This window comes from Pan paniscus, chromosome 7 (assembly GCF_029289425.2).
Source record: "Pan paniscus chromosome 7, NHGRI_mPanPan1-v2.0_pri, whole genome shotgun sequence".
Lineage (NCBI taxonomy): Eukaryota > Metazoa > Chordata > Mammalia > Primates > Hominidae > Pan > Pan paniscus.
The window spans coordinates 26,006,479-26,029,123 of NC_073256.2; the positions used below are offsets into that span (position 1 = coordinate 26,006,479).

General features: G+C 37.5%; 1 protein-coding gene across 1 annotated transcript in view; it reads left to right on the top strand.

Moving 5' to 3' along the window:
* Positions 1 to 2,228: 2,228 nt before the first annotated feature.
* TNKS (tankyrase) overlaps positions 2,229 to 22,645 on the top strand; it is a 219,638-nt gene continuing 199,221 nt past the window's right edge. The window contains exon 1 of the mRNA XM_003805333.7: positions 2,229 to 3,194. Within this exon, the coding sequence (XP_003805381.1) occupies positions 2,522 to 3,194 (673 nt within the window). The 5' untranslated portion in view covers positions 2,229 to 2,521. The remainder of the gene's footprint in view (positions 3,195 to 22,645) is intronic.

Genomic DNA, 22,645 nt, shown 5'->3' on the forward strand with positions numbered 1-22,645 from the left:
AATGTTAAGTACTTTTCCTACTTTCTGCTCGAGGGGAAGAAAGCAATTTCCAGTTGATTGAATGCATTTCCAGACATGGTTTTCCAGTCCAGTTTCAGGCAATTTAGTTTTTTGTTTGTTTGTTTGTTTTGCTGAGACAATTTTGCTCTGCCACCCAGGCTGGAGTGCAGTGGCACGATTTCGGCTCACTGCAACCTCTGCCTCCTGGGTTCAAGCCATCCTCCTGCCTCAGCCTCCGCAGTAGCTGGGATTACAGGCGCGCACCACCACGCCCAACTAATCTTTGTATTTTTAGTAGAGATGGGGTTTCATCATGTTGGCCAGGCTGGTCTGGAACTCCTGACCTCGAGATCCGCCCACCTCGGCCTCCCAAAGTGCTGGGATTACAGGCGTGAGCTACTGGGCCTGGCCGGCAATTTAGTTTTTAAAAATCTCTGTCCAGCAGAGACTTCCTTATTTTATTGTTATTATTTTTTGTACTGATAGACACAACAGATGCATTTTGAATAAGTCTGAACATCACTACTTTCTATGAGTAACTGACCACTGGGAGACCAGATGAGATATTTCTTGTGCCTCCCATTCCAGGAGGACATTATTTAGGGGACACATGGTGTGTTATGGATATCTAACATATCATGTTGGATCACTCCCACTTCTCAATGGTTCTCTGCTCTACATCAAGAAGTTAAGATTAAAAAACAGAAGCATGAAGAAGAATGTTGTGGACTGATTTTAGTTGCACTGATGTGAGTTTTCCTATCCAGCTACACTTTTTGTCAGGTGTCTACTGTGAACAATGGCACATTTCATCATACAGCTGGATAATGTTAAGAATTATAATCTGTAACCCCAGATTAGATGAAAATAAATGTCACTCCTAATACTAATTATGTTCCTGACCTTATTGTATTTACTTACTAACCCCAAATAAACTCATCTATTTACTTAAATGGGAATATTAACATCACATAAATCATATTTAACAATGAACACATGAAACAATTTATCACCTAGTTTAATATTCTGCTTGACTCATCTAAATCTTGTTTCTCTTATAGAATTTCCATCTGTGTCCACTCTATTGGAATAATGCTGTTTCTGTATACTTCTACAATGCCTGCTTTACTATTGAACAGTAGGTATGAAATGGAGTCCTCAATGGGATTATCTCATTCATGGATACATCTTTTGATAGCAGAAAAACAAAAGTATACATAGGTTAGGGAAAAGACAGAAAAAGCAGTTGCTGAAAAATAGCACCTGATGGTGAGTAATGGACAGCAATCAGGTTTTTGTTATGTTTTGTTGTTGTTTTTGTGACAGGGTCTCCGCCCTCTGTCACCCAGGCTGGAGTGCAGTGGTGTGACCTCGGCTCACAGCAACCTCTGCCTCCCGGGCTCAAGTGATCCTCCCAACAGACTCCTGAGTAGCTGGGACTACAGGCATGTGCCACTTTGCCCAGCTAATCTGTGTATTTTTTGTAGAGATGGAGTTTCGCCGTGATGGCCAGGCTGGTCTTGAACTCCTGGGCTCAAGTGGTCCGCCGGCCTCGGCCTCCCAAAGTGCTAGGATTACAGGCATGAGCCACCGTGACCAGCCTAGCAATCAGGTTTTTATCTGTTCGGGGTGTGGGAGAGGCTAAGCTAAACCAGAATTCAAAAGAAAGGAATATATTCATAATTAGTTACACTTAGGGTGAAAAATAAAATTTCAGAGAGAGCAGAATAGGAAAAAAAATCATAATTTTAATAATTCACACTTATTGCACTATTGTTATTTCAATTTTACAGAGAAAAACAGGCATAGAGTGATGAAATAGCTAGTACATATATAAACAACAAATGGCAGAGCTGGAATGCCAATCCTAGCAATCTGAACCAGCATTTAAAAACGAGGAATTAAAGCACATAGGGTCAGAAAAATTATAGGGAAGGGACAAGAGCTCAAGGGGACACCTGGAAAAGAAATACTATAATTTAAAAAATTACCAACGGGCTAATTATACTTGTGTTTTACCGGCAGAGCGCTTTGTCTGTTAGCTCTTTTAATCCCGCTAATAATTCTGTGAGGTTGGTACTATAAGTTCCATTTTTCAGACAAGGACGCTTAATAGATGATAATGGACACATTCCCTGCTTGCTCTGAGCTGCATCTCAACAGCTGGCTCTGGAGCAAGCAAAGGGAGACTAAGGGAAACAGAGCGGAGCAGGGCAAAGAAAGCCGACTGAAAGTGAGAAATGCAGGAAATGTTTCCCATCTAGGCAGAAGCTGGTTCCAGCATTCAAATCTCTCCAGCCGTCCCGCCACCACGTCACAAAGCCCGCCTCTCAGTGACAAAGCCCCGCCCCGTTCCCTTGGCTGTTCTCTGAGCGCCCAATACTTCCCTCCTTCTCTTTGGCCCCTGCTACCCCGCCTAGCATCATTTCCTGTGCGCTGGATGCTGATTGGTCCGACAGTCGGAAGTGAGGGCGGGCGGTGGGGGCCGTTGCCGCAGTGACAGTGCTAGGGGAGTCCGAAGATGGCGGCGTCGCGTCGCTCTCAGCATCATCACCACCATCATCAACAACAGCTCCAGCCCGCCCCAGGGGCTTCAGCGCCGCCGCCGCCACCTCCTCCCCCACTCAGTCCTGGCCTGGCCTCGGGGACCACCCCAGCCTCTCCCACGGCCAGCGGCCTGGCCCCCTTCGCCTCCCCGCGGCACGGCCTAGCGCTGCCGGAGGGGGATGGCAGTCGGGATCCGCCCGACAGGCCCCGATCCCCGGACCCGGTTGACGGTACCAGCTGTTGCAGTACCACCAGCACAATCTGTACCGTCGCCGCCGCTCCCGTGGTCCCAGCGGTTTCTACTTCATCTGCCGTTGGGGTCGCTCCCAACCCAGCCGGCAGTGGCAGTAACAATTCACCGTCGTCCTCTTCTTCCCCGACTTCTTCCTCATCTTCCTCTCCATCCTCCCCTGGATCGAGCTTGGCGGAGAGCCCCGAGGCGGCCGGAGTTAGCAGCACAGCACCACCGGGGCCTGGGGCAGCAGGACCTGGGACGGGGGTCCCAGCAGTGAGCGGGGCCCTACGGGAACTGCTGGAGGCCTGTCGCAATGGGGACGTGTCCCGGGTAAAGAGGCTGGTGGACGCGGCAAACGTAAATGCAAAGGACATGGCCGGCCGGAAGTCTTCTCCCCTGCACTTCGCTGCAGGTCAGAGACTTTTGAATTGTTTATTAAGGGTCATGGGTTTGGGTGCAGGGTCCGGTTAGGACAAGAAAACAGGTTATTGTGATGGGACAAAGTGGGGGCGTGGTTATGGTTCTTCATCACCTCACCAGAAGACTGGAGGTTCCTTTCTTTTGGTGGTGCCTGGGTGATGGGGGCGTGGTTGGGGGGGATAAGTGAATCCAAGGAATTCTTCAGTGGTTGCACAGTACTCATTACAAAACTCACTGTAGTTGGTAGTCTCTGCATATGGATATATTTACACTTTAGTTTTTGGTGTGCAGGAATACAGTTAGATTTGGACAGCTTTAGAGTAGTTTTGTCGTTTGTGTGCTAGTTTATTTTGTTTTTACAAAGGTATGTCCCTTGAGGACAGTCCAGACCAAAAGAGGTTTAATACAACCCAACACATGTTTGAGGATCTATTGTAGCCTTAGTAACCCAATGAAAGACATAAATGAAGTTTTTGAAAGTTTCCCTTCTTCTAAAGGAGTTTGCAGTCTAGACGGGGAGACCAAAATATGCCAACGTGAAACAACTGGAGAAGAATATTTGGATGCATTATATGATGATGGAAGAAATATAGGCTTTGATGTTGTGGCCACTATTATTTGTTGTCTAGCAGACCATTTACCTTGTGTCAGTTGCCTCAGTTTTCTCACGGGCAAAAATCATAAAATGATGTTGTGCGAGCATTTGGTGAGAAGTATCTGGCACAAAGTTCTCCCTCAAAAAGTGTGAATTTCTTAAGCTCTGGACCCCACACTTGTCTTTTTTTTTTTGCAAGTAGTTGATGATTTTCTCTCAAAGACACCTAATAATATGTTTATAAAATAAAGAGAACTGTAAAATAAAAACAAAGGACCATAATCTCACTACCTGGATACCTATTGTTGATGTTTTAAAAATGTAGGTCATAATGTTTTATACATTAGAAACATTATATTGGAAATACATATATTGTACGTTATACAATTCAAATAGGACAGAAAAATACAAAATGAAAGGCATCACACACAAACATCAAAGATAACACACCAGAGATAACTTCTGTTAAGTTTCTCCTATATTTCTGATATATATATATATATATATATATATCACTTCTTCAGTTTGTTCTGTTAATAGTAAAACCTGTGTTGACCCACTGTAGTGTTTATTTTTACCACACTTGGGAGATATGATTAACCATTTTACAGATGACAAAAGTGAAGCATATATCGATCGCTTAAATAAGTCCAAATTCAGTCAGGAAATAGTAGAAATTGAGTTTGAATTCAGGCAGTTTGATTTTAGAGCTTGTGAAATCAAACTTAAACTGTCAGAACCCTGGATTAAGGTCACTTTTCATTTTTCTGAGTAATTGAAGTGTAGAGTTCCCGATTTTTGGGAGAAGTAGTAATGGGGAGGGGCTTATATGCAAGAGAGTAGCTTTCACATGTTTTTTATTGTAGCCCATACTTAGAAATACATTTTACATTGTGACATACGCAACTGAATCAAAAGTTTCTGAAAACAATACTTTCCCTTAATACATGTGTTGTCCTCTGATATTTTATATTTTATTCTGTTTCATTTTTAGCAAATGCTGCTTGTGATCCATTAATGGGTCATGACCAGTGGTATGAGAAACACTTAAAGGAAATCATTATTAGGTCACTGGATTCATTCTTCATACACAGATACTACGTATTAGGAATGCAGTGAATTGAATCAGAAACAGACTTTTGTCTATTTGTTTGCTCAAGGGTCTTGCTTGTTTTAGATGAAATAGCATTTCTTTTTCCTTAGGCTAAATGAAAGGCCTAAGTCTGATTTTATAAATCAACAGAGGTGTCTACTTTTGCATAGTTTATTCCAAGTTTGACTATTTTAACAAATTGCTTCACAAATCATGTCATTTCTCACCATCCCACTTTATGCGTAATCACCAATAAATGATAGTTATATTTATGTGTATTAATGTATTTAGGATAAGTCACACAAAATAGTGCTTGTTTCTCAAATCACGTGTCTTCTATTTGCCACAATAGTTACTTGTTATTCTGTTTCAAAGTTTTATGTATATCCAGATAAGCTAGAAGATAAACAATCAAACAGTACCGTAATTCTGTTGTAGTTATGAGAACCTAACCTTGAATTGGCTTTTTAAGAAAGTTTTTAGCTCAGTTGTGGAAAACACAGTAATAAAATTCTCGATATGAAAACATAATATCCTGTAGTCAGTTTGCCACACTTCCGTGATTGAATTCATAACATTAAAGTTTTATTAAACTTTAATCTTCTTTATCATGTATAGGCTGAGAAATGAAAAAAATTATCAGTTGACTGGTTATTATGATAGTAATTGAATTGTCATGGAATAGCTGTTTTAAAGATGAGAAATTGGTACAATCCCTTGGATGAAAAAATTTAAAAACTACAGTTTATTTGTTCAGAAATATTTTAGTGTACTTAGATGATCGGGTGTTAAATACTGACACAATTGTGTAATGGCAAGCAGCCCTTAACCCTTATGGAGCTTACAGTCTAGTGGGGAATCATAAACAACAACAACAACAAAAACCTATAAAGTATCTAGTGTCTAATCTAGAGTGATAGGAAACGTATGTTATACTGTCTGTCCCAATATGTAATAGGAGCTCTTATCCTTGTTTTAGAGCAGTTAAGGAAGTCTTTGTAGGTAGATTTTTTTAAAGCAGGAATTAAAAGGGTGAGCCCAAGCTAGCCAAGCAGAGGTTGGAAGGGACGATGTTAACTAATGCTTTTATTTCTATTTAAAAATGAGTTTACAGTTCTATAGAATGAAATGAAACAATTTTTTTTTCTTTCCAACTTTTAGGTTCAGGGATTACATGTGCAGGTTTGTTACATGGGTAAATTGCGAGTCTTGGGGGCTTTAGCGTACAGATTATTTCGTCACCTAGGCAATGAGCATAGTAGCAGATAGGTAGTTTTTTGATTTTCAGCCTCCCCCCACCCCTACCGTCCACCCTTAAGTAAGCCCCAGTGTGTATTCTTCCCTTGTCTGTGTCCATGTGTACTCAAGGTTTAGCTCCCATTTACTTACGTGAGAACATGTGGTATTTGGAAATCATTTTTAAAGATCTCAGATGTGGTATGAAACCATATTTAAATCCTTATCACTTTATTTATATTACTTTAAGAATAATCATATTCTTTCCAGCAGTAAAATTAGGAATCCTTTGTATCCTGTCTTGGATTGTGATAATTTGTTTAGAATATGCTTTAGAGACTGCGTTAATAATGGAATCATCCTATCTGCAGTTAAGACAAAATCTTGTTTCCATTGTTGATGCAGGTTCTCAAAATACTATTTTTGATGCCTTCATAAGATGGCTTTGTAAAGATGAGCCATTCTTTTATTGTTGACTAGAATTTATATGAGACTTTTTCTTCTACAGATGTGGTCCTTGACCCTGGTTTTCTATTGTTTAAAGTATAGCAGTCAAAAGAGTTTTATAAATAGTACCAATTTAGAGTGATAGCTCCTTAGGTTGGTTTCTAGTAGTGACATATTTTTGTTAAAGGACCCATCTATTCTGAAGACGTCTCTTTTTATAGAAAAGTTTAAATGAGGTCTTTTTTATTTTAAGGCCTTAGTAAAACATTAAATTCTGAGATTTTATAGTATTTACATGAAATTGAAGAAATCTTGAAATGGGCTTCCTGTTAGTTAACATATACGACTTGGATTATGATAGGGAATGTGAGGTGTTTTAAAATAAAAACCAGTTTTCTTTGTTGGGTTTTATTTTTTAATGGTATCTACTACAATGCATATTTAACAGTACAGAGATTTTTCAACTCATTCCTGACTCTTCTCTGGATTTTTCAGCATGGCCATACTTGTCTTTTTTTTTTTTTTTTTTTTTTTTTCATTTCTCGCCTTTGTACAAATGTCGTTCCTGTTAATAATAGAAGTCACCATGTACTCTAAATTGTTGCCTATCAGTGGGTAATAAAATGAGTCAGAATGCTGCAGTCTTGGAGTGGGAATTATCTTACACTTTTCGTTGCCTGGCAAGATCCTTGATATTACTTGTAAGCAAATGCCCTGTCTGAGGATGTATGAAGAGTCTAATTTGGTAATAGAAGAAAGGGACCTAGTTTCATAAATATCTTCCCAGACTTAAAATTGTTGATTATAAACTGGATTACCTTTTACTTAGTGTTTTCTTAAAACCTTAACACTTTTCTGAAGGTACCTCTTTTAAAAAAAAAAAGTTTACAGAGAACTTTTAGTTAGAAAGATGTGCAAAGTGTCTCTTTCTTTTACCTCAATGATACTACTCTTTGGAAGCAAATGGTTTAAAGAACAAATTAGCCATTTATAAGATGATATGTAAATTTATTGCTAATAGCAAAAAATTTGTAACAAGCCAACTGTTCAACAATAGAGAAATGCTTACATAAATTATAATACTGTACAATTTCTATTACATGTGTATTCCTACATATATGTTCTTTTATCCATCAATCATCTTTTTATTAAAGCATGTCAGTGTAAATGGTAGGCATCTGTGCAGCTTCTCCAAATATGCTAGTATGCATATCATTATCTAAGTTCAGTATTTGTGTAAAGATTTATCTTTTAGTGTGAAATCTGTGCAAATCTTATGTGTACATTCACTGAGTTTTGACAAATGCAGATACATGTGTAACTCAAATTATGACTTTCCTTATAGAAACTTCAGAAAGTTCCCTCATACCCCTTATCTCAATCTTGTCACTACCCCTTTTCCCTCAGGCAACCACCATGCTGATGTTTTTTCCACTACAGAATAAGAGTTGCCTGTTTTAGAATTTCATATAAATGCAGTCATGCAATATTTAGTCTTTCTGTAAGACTTATTTTGCTCAGCATGTTTTTGATTTTGTAACGTGTATCAGTAGTTTCTTTTTACTGCCGAGTAGATTTCATTATATGAATATGCTGCAGTTTGTGTATCCCTTCAATTGATAGACCCTTAAGCTGATTCCTGTTTTGGCTATTATGAATAAAGCTGCAATGAACATTCTTATAAAATCCTTTTTGTGGACACGGATTTTCTTTCTCTTGGGCAAATACCTAGTATTAGAATCTCTGGGTCTTAGGGTAGGTAAATGTCCGCTTTTATAAGAAACTGCCAACACCTTTCCCCAAAGTATATGTACCATTTTACATTCCCATCAACGATTTTTGATGGTTGCTGTTTGATTTTGCTCTTGTTGCCCAGGCTGGCGTATAATGGTGCGATCTTGGCTCACTGCTACCTCTGCCTCCTCGGTTCAAGCGATTCTCCTGCCTCAGCCTCCTGAGTAGCTGGGATTACAGGCGCCCACCACCACGCCCAACTAATTTTTGTATTTTTAGTAGAGACGGGGTTTCACCATGTTGACCAGGCTGGTCACGAACTCCTGACCTCAGGTGTTCCATCCACCTCAGTCTCCCAAAGTGCTGGGATTACAGGCGTGACCTGGCCTTATATATCTTTTATGAAGTTTTGTCCTTTTTTTTTTCTACTGGGCACACTTCAGTTTTATTCAGTTTTATTGGGTTATCTTTTATTATTAAGTTTAAGAGTACTTTATATATTCTTCATACTACTGCTTTGTGGGATAAATGTGCTAATATTTTCTCCCAGGCTATGAATTACTGATTAATTTTCTTAATGAGAGTCATTTGAATAGAAGTTTTAAATTTAATTTGTAAATTTATTTTATGGTTATTGCTTTCTCTGACTTATCACCTGGATAAGAACTTTTATCTGGCCCCAAGTCATAGAAGTTCTCATACATATCCTATGAAAATCTTTATGATTTTAGCTACATTTTATCAGATGTGAGTATATCCACTTCAGTATTCTTATGCTGTGTGTGGCATTTTTCTATTCATTTACTTTCAATCAATCTGCCTTTATATTTAAAGTGTGTCTATTATAGACAGTATATATGTGAGTGTTGCTTTTTAAGACATTCTGACAATCTGTGTCTTTTAATCTACCTCATTAACTAATATTGATACTTCCAATTCAGACTCAGAACTATAGGGTTTTTACTTACCTCTTCTATGTTGCATCTGGCCGTCATTTCTTCCATACCTAAACTTTTATTTCTCAAGGACCTGCTAAGAGCTGTTAATGTTGAAGGTCTGATGAGAATGGGAATTTCCTTCCCTTAGCCTTTTTTTCTTTCTTTCTAGGTGGGCAAAGGATTTTTTTTTTCTCTTCTATTAAAGACCAGATATTCTATTACAGTATGTCTTGGTGTTCGTTTCTCTAGATAGATTTTGTCAGGTATGTGGTATGGCTTTTCTTTACATAGTTTCAGATCTTTTATTTCAGAAAAGTTTCTCAAATTATACTTTTTATTATTCGTTCTTTTCTTTTTATGTATATTGAAACTTTGCCTCTTCTAAATTTGTCACTTGCTCCATTTCTTTAATACGATATATGTAAAATTTACCATTTTAACCATTTTAAGAGTACAGTTTCGTGACATTAAGATCATTCGCCGTGTTATGCAGCCATCACCATTGTCCATTTCCAGAACATTTTTTGTCATCTTAAATAAGCTTTTGTACCCATTAAACTATGTCTATCTGCCCCCCAACCCCTGATAACTGTCACTTTCTTTTGAATCCTATTAAAAAATATATATCTTCTTTTTTTATTAACTTTTTTTCTCCTTTCATCTTCTATTTTTCTTAAGGCAGGAGTTGGAAACTTTCTGTAAATGGCCAGATAGTAAATATTTTAGGCTTTCTAGCCATATGGTCCCTCTCATAGCTACTCAGTTTTGCTTTTATACTGTGAAAGTATCCATAGACTATATGTAAATGAATGAGTGTGATTGTGTTCCAGTAAAATTTTATTTATGAGAATACGTGATGGGCCAGATTTGGTGTTTGGCTTGTAGTTTGCTGACCTCTGTTATAAGGCATTATATGTGGCATTTTTTTCCATTTTGTGTTTTTTCTTGTGTAGTCTTTTCTTCTTGAAATTATTTTTTCTTTTATTTTGAATTATTTTGTGAACTCTCTCCTTTTATTTCTAACTCAGGCATATGCTATACGTTCATATCTTGTATCATTCTCGTATTCTCTTTTAGCTAGTGTTAAAATAATTGATTATAATTTTGTTTGCTTTGTGGGCATTTTTTTCTGTTAGGTATTAATTGTCTGCGGGGATGTTATTCTCCAAATTCTTTTTGTAAGAATTTTGTATGTGTTTGACCTCAGTTTCTTTCGTTGCTCATTTTTACAGAAATTAATTACCAAATAATTTCAAGGATAAAAATAAAGGTCTGAGATAGTTAAGGTAATCCCCCTTGTCCCTTTTTCTTGTGCTGGACCTGCAGCTCTGGCCTAGAATAGATCAAGTCTCTCAGTAAGGTCTGCAGGATCATCTTTTACAGTAGTAGCATTTAAATTTTGAAACATCATCATTTTATACCTCCGTTTATATAACCTATGAGACATTTTCTCAGGAACCTTAACCGGAGACATTGTGCTAAGGGCATTTTATACATAAAGTCTCTTCCTGATAATCTATTTAGTCTTTTTGGTAAGTGTAGTCCAGTCACCTGTAAAGCATTCCCTACCCCATCAATGAATTGAATAGGTCACAGGCCAGGTGTTCTTTCCTGACGTGAAGTGATTCTTTGACAGTTAACAGGCCAGAGAAATACATTGGGAGGATAGGAGGCATATCATCAAAGGTCGAGTTGTGAGCATAAATATGTTTAAAAAAAAATCTCAAGCTTAGAATCCAGAAGAAAAGTAATCAAGGAATGTGAATAATTCTGAGAAAATAAATTTTATTGTAATGTTAGGTTTGGTTTTGGAAAGGAATAAACATGAGCTGTGTGATGACATGAGGGAGAAAACACTATAGTAGTTTAGTCTTTAATATTTTTAACGGCCTCCTTTTGTGTCATAGACAAAGAATCTTTGGGTAGCTTACTATAAAATATTGCAGTAGATAAAATTGAAGGGGCAGTTGCTTCTTACATTTTTATTTTTCCCCATGTCATTGTCCTTGAAGCTACTTTGGCTTATGTTTATTCTTCTGATAGCTAAGTTTTGGTGTAGCCCTGCTCTTGAGGCACCTAATATCATGCATCATTAATAGATACTTATAGTAAGAACTGAGTAGGATTAGTTAAGATAAGATGGGTTGGAGTCTGAGGGCTAGGTGCAGCCTCCCCTTACCGGGCTTAATAAAACCAATGAAACATACACGAGAAAGAAACATTCAGAAATGGACTTTCAGTTTCTTGGTGAATAAAAAGCATTATATCTTCAAGAAAAAATGAGTAGGGTGGGTTTCCTAGGGATTTCTACTAAAGCCTAGAAGCTCAGGATAACCCCGGGGCTCATTAAAAAAAAAAATAATAATCACTTTGATTTCGAGTAACTGAAGAAAGTTTTAGGTGTTTTGTTTTTGTGTGCCCGTTGTTTTTCTTTTAAGGCTTCATCAGATGTCTAAGTTTGCTTCCACCAGAGCGAGTTACTGAGTTCTTTTCTTGAATCTTGTTTTGCCAGTTTGTTCAGGTATCTGTTTATAGAATTAAAGCAGCGTGAGCCTAAACTTTTTTTAAGCTGTTTTTTGGAGTGTGTCAGCTCCCCATTCAATTTAGACAAGTTATTTATTTATTTATTTATTTTGGTTTTGTAAAAGGGAAAATAACGTGATGTAAAATTTTTTCTCTATCCCTTTTGCCTTTTCAGTATAATGAACTAAACTGCTGGTAGGTGGCAGATGTTTGGACTTGTATTTTTTTCTTCTGTGGTAGATTTTCTTTTAAAGTGAAGAAGCATTTGGTAGTTAGCAGATGATTTCCATGAACTACAAGTCCAAACTGAACAGAATTTGTTTTAAATTTACTGATTGACTCAAAAAACCTTAAAGCTATAGTCTCTGTGTCATTAGTTCAAAAATAAACTAAACCAGCCAGGCGTGGTGGCTCACGCCTGTAATCCCAGCACTTTGGGAGGCCAAGGAGGGCGGATCACAAGGTCAGGAGATCGAGGCCATCCTGGCTAGCACAGTGAAACCCCGTCTCTACTAAAAATACACACACACAAAATTAGCCCGGCGTGGTGGCGGGCGCCTGTTGTCCCAGCTACTCGGGAGGCTGAGGCAGGAGAATGGCGTGAACCCCGGAGGCAGAGCTTGCAGTGAGCCGAGATCACGCCACTGCACTCCAGCCTGGGTGACAGAGCAAGACTCCGTCTCAAAAAAAATAAAAATAAATAAAAATAAAAATAAACTAAACTCCCTGATGCCTTGTTAGTGTGTGTATACACACTTTTTTGTGTCTGCATGTATATAACTTATTATATATGTCAAATTATATGTTGACATATATATTATATACATAGTAAGTAGACATTGAAAAGTTCTGATGCCCTCATTCTGATAATACTCATCAACCGTAGAAACCATTTTGACATTCTCATCAGTCCTGTTAATAAGATGTGCAGGTCTCCTCTTCCAAATGCTTGGGTTATTCTCATGTTGACTGTGGAAATTTGGTATTTTCAAAAGAAATGACATAGAATTACACTTAGTTAATACATCTTAGCTATTTTTTTCTAATGTCTTGAGGTGCCAACTTATGTTTTTCTTCTTTGCAGGAAAATATTCTTATTTGGAAAAAGAAAACTTTTTGGATAAATTTTTGAAACTTTGAGCAAGCTATCAAAAGTTGTCTGCCTCCTCCTTCTCCCCAGCCCCAAAATACACAGACTTAACAACAGAAAAATATAACTGTTATCCTATGTTAATTTATGAAAGCAGATAAATATGGGGTATATAATAAGATAATTTCATTATTTAATTCAATGAATTGCTTGTTTTAGTGCTCTGTAAGTATTTGAACAAGTAAACTTTTTGAGTTAACACTTCTGATTTCTGATCTTCTGACATTCTTAAGTACATAAATAATAATCCTCGTATATTAGCCCAGTCTTTTGTCATCAGAGTCCAAGGTCACATAGCTAGCTTTTAAGTAATGGTGCCAGATTTAAACCCAATCTGGTTGTCCTAAAATCATTTGGTCTGTGCTACTCAAATGGAAAGTTGGTAGCAATGAGAAATAAAATCTGTATTTTGTGTCATTTTGTAATCTGACGATTCTTATTGCCTTCTCAAGTTGGTTTTCTGGTAATAAACGTAACTTTACAAATTTTGGAAAGTACAGTAAAAAGTAGTGCATCATCTTCCCACCCCAAGGGAGCTACTAGTGATTTTGACATATTCCCTCCAGTCCTTCTCTTAGGCATTTAAAGTAAAACTTTTTTGTAAGCATGGTATTGGAACATTTGCAGTTACTAGAATGTTGGGACTATCTGGTCTTTTGTTCAATTGATTGTTTTTATAAACATAAAAAGTGTGATTGGAAGTAATCTTTGAAGAACCTCATAACTAAATGGAAGAAGGAAGGATATTTTAGCAACTGCTTTCTTATTTATTTATTTATTTTTTTGTGACAGAGTCTTGCTCTGTCGCCCAGGCTGGAGTGCAGTGGCGCGATCTTGGCTCACTGCAAGCTCTGCCTCCCGGGTTCACGCCATTCTCCTGCCTTAGCCTCCCAAGTAGCTGGGACTACAGGCGCCCGCCACCACGCCCGGCTAATTTTTTTTTGTATTTTTAGTAGAGACGGGGTTTCACCATGTTAGCCAGGATGGTCTCGTTCTCCTGATCTTGTGATCTGCCCGCCTCGGCCTCCCAAAGTGGTGGGATTACAGGCCTGAGCCACCGCACCCGTCCAGCAACGACTTTCTTTAAAAGACTATTTAGAGTTGTTAGAAAATCTCGTAGATAAATTTTGTTGTATGTTTTGACTCATGGAAGAAGAAGTTAAAAATTTTTTGAACAGTAAGTGAAACATATTGGAGCCACAGCAGTTTGAAAGTATGTAATGCCACTGAACTCTACATTTAAAAATGGTTATGATGGCAAATTTTATATTATGTGTATTTTACCACATTTAAGTGAAAAAAAAGGGGGGTATCGTAGTGGACATTTTAGTCTCTCTATTGTCCTGGAGCGTTTCTTAATATTACTAACACGAAATATGGAAAATAGTATATTTAATAGACTGAATCTCTGCAATTATGTTGAGGATACTCTTTTCATCTTATCTGTTGATTCACATTTTTTGAGAGTGACTTGTAGACCTTCTCTGTCAGTATGAAACTCAGCATTAATGAAGTGTTTATGGAAATTCAATCAAGCTGCATGCAACTTGTTTAATTAACAGTCACTGGGGCAATTCCATGGTGTGTTTTTCCCCCTTGGTTTGTTTCTCAGGGATCTGGCTTGAGCTGTAAGGGTTTTGAGTAGTTCAGTAACAGCTCGAGAAATATGAGCAAGATTATGAGAATGGAATATTTCCTGCCCTTAAGAAAGCTTATAGTAAAAATGCAGTGTTTCTCAAACTTTTTGGTCTCACTGCTTTTTCACACTCTTAAAAATAATTGAAATAATTTTTGTTTATGTGGGTTCTGTCTATGGAGACTTACCATATTAAAAATTTAAAATGAATATAATATTAGAAATTTTAAAAATAAAATGATAAACTCCATTATATGTAAATATGTGTAAACAACATTCTTAATGAAAAGAAGCTATTTTCTAAAGCAAATAATGAGAAGCGGCATTATTTTACACTTTGCAAGTCACTTTAATGTCTGGCTTAATAAGAGATAGCTAATTCTCATCTGCTTCTACCTGCCAATTCTGGTATATTGTTTGGGTTAAAGTATATGAAGAAAATCCTTCTTCAAACAGAAAATGTTGTTGGAAAAGGAAGAAATATTTTAATAGCATTGTCAGATAATTTTGCCGTTTTTCTCTTTGATTCTGCACCCACATTTGATAAGTAATAGTTTCCTAAGGGTTAGTTGCAATGTAGAATCTGAAGCCAAATCAGTGAATTTTTTATACTTCTGCTATGTTAGAATCCATTGTTAGAATCCAGAAATGGGTATACCTGTACTTGTTTTGATCATTTAGAAAATATTGGTTCTTGAAGCTGTGCAGATATTCCAAATGTTGACACAGTTTACTTTGTAATAAAAATAATAAGCATAATTGTTAATATTGCCACTAATCTCATCAGAAAAGTATTTTAGAATTGGGAAACTGTTAAGCTTATAGCAACAGTTGCAAGTGTTACAGAATTCTAGTATTTCCTTGAAAGCTCAGATTTTATCATTGGGAACAAATACCATTTGGTTTCCTAAAAGATTCTAATAATTCCTGTCATCACACCCTGGACAACATCAGCTATTACCATAGTTTCTTAGTGTGGACATAGCTCCATAGCACACACAGATCATAAGTGTACCGGGAGGTGAATTTTTACAAAGTGAATACACCTAGGTAACTAGTGCCCTGCTCAAGAATCAGAACATTATCTGCAATCCATAAGCTCCTGTCCTATGTCTTTTGAGTCATTACCCCTCTAACACTCATAGATTTTGTCTGTTTTGAACTTGTGATAAATGATACTATATAGTCAGTACTATTTAGTGGGAGATTCATCTATCTTATGTAGTTGTAGTTTGTTCATTTTCATTGTTTATATAATTCTATTGTGGGAATATACCACCACTTACCCATTCTACTGTTGAGTATTTGGGTGGTTTTTATGTGTGTTCTATTGTGAATAGTGCTGCTATGAACGTTTTTGTACACGTCTGTAAACGTCAACATTGAAAACTTCTTAGTTGTTTGATAAAACCAATACTTAGTTAATTTGCATTTCTTAGGTCACTGTTTTACTTTTAAAAGACAATTGGCATTCACTGTTTGGCATTATATCTCTTCGTATTCTTTTTTTCTTTTGCCTTTTGGTGTCTTTGTTATCTGTGCTTTGTTAAAGTCATTGTGAATATTTTCCTGGCTTGTTTTAAAATTTTATCTGTAAGCTTTTGAAATCTATTGCCTTAAAAAGTGTTTTTTTAATCTATAAACTTTTCAAATCTATTGCCTTAATTTTTTTTTGTTTGTTTTCGTCTATTGCTTCTCCTATCCTGAGATCATGCAACTGTCCACTTAATTTTGTTACGGTTTCATTTTGACATTTTACACCTTAATCTATTTTAAATTTATTTTGCTATATATTAAGAGGTAAATATTTTAAAAATTGTTCTTTTCTAAGCAGATGCCAGGTTTTTTTTGAACCATTTATTGAATAATAAATATAGGCCAGGTGTGATGGTTCACTTGTAATCCCAGCACTTTGGGAGTCCAAGGTGGGAGGATTGCTTGAGCCCAGGAGTTTGAGACCAGCCTGGGCAATAAAGCGAGATCCCTGTCTCTACAAAAAAATTTAATAAGCTAGCCGGATGTTGTGCTGTACCTGTATTGACTGTAATGGGGATAGCAGCAGGTTCAAGAGGCCAGAAAAGATCCCTGAGCCAATGAATGAAACATAATGTCCTGGGTGTTGAAATACAGGGAAGAGATTCCAGTGGCAGTGGGCTGGGCAGAACCACCAGTCCCTTGCTGGAGTGGTGGACAGAATTACCACATGGCCCAGTGGCATTAGGATGGGTAGAATAAGCAACTGCTTGCAAAAAGCATGCGGTTAGTACAGCATTTTCACTTGACAGCCTCCCCCAGCAACCTCCACCTGGCAACCTTTAACCCAAAACAAAGGGCCTCAATCCTCTATATGGCCCATGTTCCATTCTTCATGATGGGCTTGGGACTCAGATGTCCCTTGTAGATAATGAATGGATCTCCTGGTTGGCCACTCTTGTATTCCCTAGCTCGGAACTGTGACCACACATTGAGGTGCATCTGCCATACAGGGTCATTCTCAGGGTATGCTCAGGCTAAGTCATTGCTGTCATGTGTCTACTGTATACACAGTGTGGTGGCATGTCTGTAGCCCCAGCTACTAGAGAGGCTGAGGTGGGAGAATCACTTGAGCACTGGAAGTCAGGGTTGCAGTGAGCTCTGATCATGCCACTGCACTCCAGCCTGGGCAATAGAGTAAGACCTGTCTCTTAAATAAAAAAATAAATAAAAATCAACCTTAAAAATGGAGGTAGATTTTCTTTTTTAAAAATTATATTCAAGGGCATTTTGCTGCATTTTCATTTGATGTCCAGTTACTGTGATTCATTCATTGTACTATGTTTAACCTTTTCCTCCCTACTGTGGCCTTAAGAGTAATTTCTACAAGAAATTCTGTGTTGAATTTAAGGAAGCTAGACCAAAAACTATCAGCAGAATTTTGAGAATCCTTGTAGCCTTTTTTCCTTTTTGGCTGCCAAGATTGATGTATATATAGGTACCTATCTATATTTAGCAGTTTTCTTAACCTGTATCTAAGTTCACATAGCAGAAATTTGAATTCTGTCGCTTTGGTAATCGTCTTAGTCTTCACACTGACATACATAAAATAAAGGAATTGTAGTTTGGATATACTGTGTTTTGAGGGATGATCTGCTTATCTTCATGATTTCTGTGGCAGAAAGTTAGTTGATTCCATGTTTTTTTCTTTTTTTGAGATGGAGTCTCACTCTGTCGCCCAGGCTGGAGTGCAGTGGTGCAATCTTGGCTCACTGCAAGCTCCGCCTCCCGGGTTCACACCATTCTCCTGCCTCAGCCTCCCAAGTAGCTGGGACTACAGGTGCCCACCACCACGCCTGGCTATTTTTTTATATTTGTAGTAGAGACTGGGTTTCACCGTGTTAGCTGGGATGTTCTCGATCTCCTGACCTCACGATCCGAAAGTGCTGGGCCTCAGCCTCCCAAAGTGCTGGGATCACAGACGTGAGCCACTGCGCCCGGGGATTCCATGTTGTTGCCACTTTTAGTCTCTATTTCTTTCTCTCTGTTTGAACTGTTCTGAACTTTTTTAGGTACTTGAATATAAAGAGTTTCTCACGTCTTGATTTACTGTGCCTTACTCTCTTTGGAACATTTATCCCTATCCTTTTGTCTGGTAAATTGCTTATTCCTTAGATCTTAGCTCAAAATATCACTTTATTAGGGAAGATCTCTATCCCAGACTTGGTTAAGTTTTCTTTGTAACCCTATATTGTAATTATTTGTTAGGGTGATTATTAGTCAGTGTTAAGTCTTGAGAGAGGATAGATTTGTACTGAGTTAATTCATGATATATAGACATATGCTCACACACGTACTCCTGAATTCATTTTTTGTCATGAGTGTTTTCAACCAGGGTCTTTCTGTGTTCACCTTAGAGATTTTGCATATCTGAGATTAATTTGACTTTTACATGGAAGTAAAGTTAGCTATATATGAAATTAAGTATCAGAGTGTCTTTTCTCATAGTTAAGGTTGACTTCAGTCAACTGATTCTTTGTTTTTTGTTTTTAGCTGATATGTTCTCTTTCTGAAAGACTATGGCCTTTGTTGTTGTTAGACTTTGCTACAAAGTGTCCATGCTGTTTGGCACTCCATGAATATATTAATCTGAACTTTTACTTCTTCCTTTAGTTATTAAAAGTATTGTCATTATTTCTACAATATTTCCTCTCTTCCCATCCTCTATCTGTCTTATGTTTTCTCTCATTCTCTTCTGTTTCATGTCACTAGTCTTTCCCTAATTCCTAGTTTCGGGACTATCACTATAGCAGATACGTTTTCTCCATGAAATATAGTAAAACAGAAAACTTTAAAGAACTTTAGAAGATAGACCTGTACGAGAAAGCGAGTAGAATTAGAAAGTCATGTTGAGATGGGGCTGCTGTGCTATATACCCCTCTATAATTTTGAGGCTGCCTCCTGCACATCAGCCAAGATACAGGTGTCATTCGATTTTTAATAGCAAAATTGTGAATTACTGTGTTTACTGGACCTTTAGAGATACTCAAAAGTGTCTGGAACCGCTAGTGTTAAACTAGTGAATGGCAAGTCTGTTGGCCGGGAAAAACCTTTTTTTTAAACTCATAGGTATTACATAAATGTGTCATAGCTGAATTTTGTTTCATTGAAAGCAGTATTTTCACTGTTAAGAATTTTTGTTTTGCTTTTTATTTTGGATGAAAGTGGATTGATAATACTTAAGGTAGGGAAAGTAATATTTATGTTATATGTATGTATATATATAGCAGGCCATTCTCATATTTTAGATTCTAGTTTTTCTTAATGTTTCTAAAGATAATGATGAACAAGTCACATTTGTCACCAAGTGCCTTTTTATCTTTCCCAACTCAGCTTCTCTGATTTCCTTTGTGTCACATATTAAAAGAAAAACCTTAGTCAAATTAAATTTAACAGTTTAATTGAGCAAAGAATGATTGGTGAATCAAGCAGCCTCCAGAGCCAGAATAGGTTCAGAGTAATTCCAGGGCTGCCACATGGTCAGATAACAATTATGGTTAGAAAAAGGAAGTGATGTACAGAAGACAAAACTAAGGTATAGAAAGAGCTTGGTCGGTTACAGCTTATTGTTTGCCTTACTTGAACACAGTTTGAACATTTGGCTGCCTTTAGCTGAATCTTTGTGATTGGTACAAGAGTAGGTTACATTCAGTTTACATATCCAGTTAGATGTATGTATGAAGAAACCTTTAGGCCTAACCTTAAATATGTAAGGAGGCAACTTGAGGCTAAATTAAATTTAACACATAGATATATATGAGAGAGTTCCATGAGTTATTTTCCTAGACAACCCCAAACTTAGTTTACAGTTACTTTATCTGTTGGGTGTAATGGGATCTTTTTACGCTTAAAAAGCATGGGAGATGTAATATGAATGTTCTCATTTGGTATATAAGTGTAGGTTAAAAGATTAATAGTTCAAGTGATGTACAGTGGTTGTAGTTTTGCTGACAGTCTAATTAGGGGGAAAATGACTTTAAGATGTGATTTTGCTGCCATAGATAAAAACATCAGTTTTAAAATACTCCAAACACCTCAGATTTTTCTCTTTTATTAAATTTCAGAAGTCATAGTTGTCAGTTATATGATTTAATATTGGCCATCGTTCCATGGAAGCTTTAATTTTAGGCGGGATTACAATGCTGAACATAAGTGAATGGAGAATAGATACTAGTGACCTTAAATTTGATATTGAAATATTTTTGAAAGGCCTTAATCAACTCTTTGCTATTAGAATAAGGAAAATTGTTAAATATATTGGGGTTAGGCTATGTGTTAGGAATTTGGGTTTCTTCACTGCCAGCACAACACATAGTATATTTTTAAATTGCTTTGAATATGTAATATAATGTTATTGTTTCTCATGAACTGTTTGGGGAAAGAATGTGCTGAAATTCATACATTATATTACTTGATACAGTTGTTGCAGAAAAGCAGTTCATCGGGGTACACTTCTTGTTGCTACCTGCTTTGCCTGACCCTTCCTCAACTGGCGCCTCTAAGAATAGAGTTGCTTAAGCTAGAAATCTGAGAGCCAGTCATCTTTGCTTTAAAACCTATCCATTTTTCTCTTCTTTGACCCAGCTGTACTGTCACTGTTTTTTTCCAACCCACTATCGGTTCTTGCCCAGACTGCTGCAGAATTTTCTTGACTAGTCCCTCTGATTTTGCTCTTCACTTGTCTGTTTTTCACATAGCTGACAGATGATCCTTTTAAGATTGAAATAGAATCAAGTAATTTCCCTAATAAATGGTTTCCCACATACTTACAATGAAATCCAATCTTCTTACCCTTGACTTACAAAGTTGTGACAAATACTGTTGGTTATGTACCCCAAATTTATTTTCTTCGAATTCCTCACTAACAGATCTTAGATTTCGTTCAAGGCAGTAGTGTGTCTGGCTATGAAAGACTTGATTTTTTAGCCTTTTTTGTTTTTTTTGGTAGCTGGACAGATGACACATTTTTGGCCAATGAACTATGTATGAAAGTATCTGGAGATGCCATTTCTTCCTTAATTATAAAAAAGTCAAGAGAGAAAGCTCCCCCGCGCCCCCCTTTACTCACTCTCCCTTCTTGTCTGAGAACCTAGATATGAGGCTTAGAAATACAGCACTCTTGTGACTGTGAGGTAAGAAGCAAGTGGAGATGCTAAGAATGTCAGAGTGGAAAGATTCTAAGGAGCTCCTAATACCGTTGATAAACTGCTATGTGTGCCTGGATTGCCTTTGTCTTGACAAATTGTGTGAGACAAGTGAATCTCTCCATTATCTTTTTATTTTCTTTTGAGACGGAGTCTCGCTGTGTTGCCCAGGCTGGAGTATAGTGGCGCGATCTCGGCTCACTGCAAGCTCCGCCTCCTGGCTTCACGCCGTTCTCCTGCCTCAGCCTCCGGAGTAGCTGGGACTACAGGCGCCCGCCACCACGCCTGGCTAATTTTTTGTATATTTAGTAGAGACGGGTTTCACCATGTTAGCCAGGATGGTCTCGATTTCCTGACCTCGTGATCTGCCTGCTTCGGCCTCCCAAAGTGCTGGGATTACAGGTGTGAGCCACCGCGCCCGGCCGATAATTTTTTAAGAGGAACAAGGTGGGTCAACTCTACCCTACTAGATATCTAGACTTATTCTAAAGTTATACTAACAAATAGACAAACTGACCAACCAAAAAGAAAAGATAAGGAAAAATAAAAATAAAAATTTCAACTCACACCATAGTTACAAGTTAATTAAATATCTAAATGTGAAAGAATTATAATCTAGAAGAAAATGTAGAAACAGTACAGAAATAGGAAAAGTTTCCTTAAATTTTATATATAAAGCACAATCCATGTAGGAAAAGATTAATGTTCAGAATATGTAAAGAACGCCTGCAGAATCATAAGAAAAAGACAAATAGTCCAAAAGAAAATGGCCAAGACAATGAACTGACAAGAGTTGAAATGTGAATGCTTAGTAAACGTAGGAACAGATGCTTATATCAATTTGCATGGATTTAACTATGAGTATTTTAAAACTTCAACTGACTTAAAGCCTAAGGACATTTATTTTCCTGCTTGATAAGAAGTGTAGTGGTAGGAAATTCAAGAGTTGGTTTCAGTTCTGTGAACATAGTAAGGGTTCTATGCCAGCATTTAAAAAAATAATTCTGTTGAATTTTCTAACTGTTGGGAGGAAGGGGGAGAGGAGAAAGGGCACTCTTCCTCCCACACCTTCTGTAGAAGGTGTAGAAGAGAGAAACATATTTCCAGAAGCTTCTAGATTTTCCCATCTGGCCTCATTGCCAGTCACTGGCAGAGCAGAATGAAATTACCTGTTTGGCTTAATTAGGATTCCTCCTCTGGACTGAGGAAGGGATGGCTTTCTCTTAGTATATTATTTCCTGCCCAATTCCCGAGCAAAATTGAGTCTGAGCAAAATTGAGTCTTTCTGTTGGCCAGTGTATTAGTCCATTCTCACACTGCTATAAAGAACTACCTAAGACGGTAATTTATGAATAAAAGAGTTTTAATTGACTCATAGTTCTGCAGGCTGTACAGGAAACATGGGTGGTAGGAG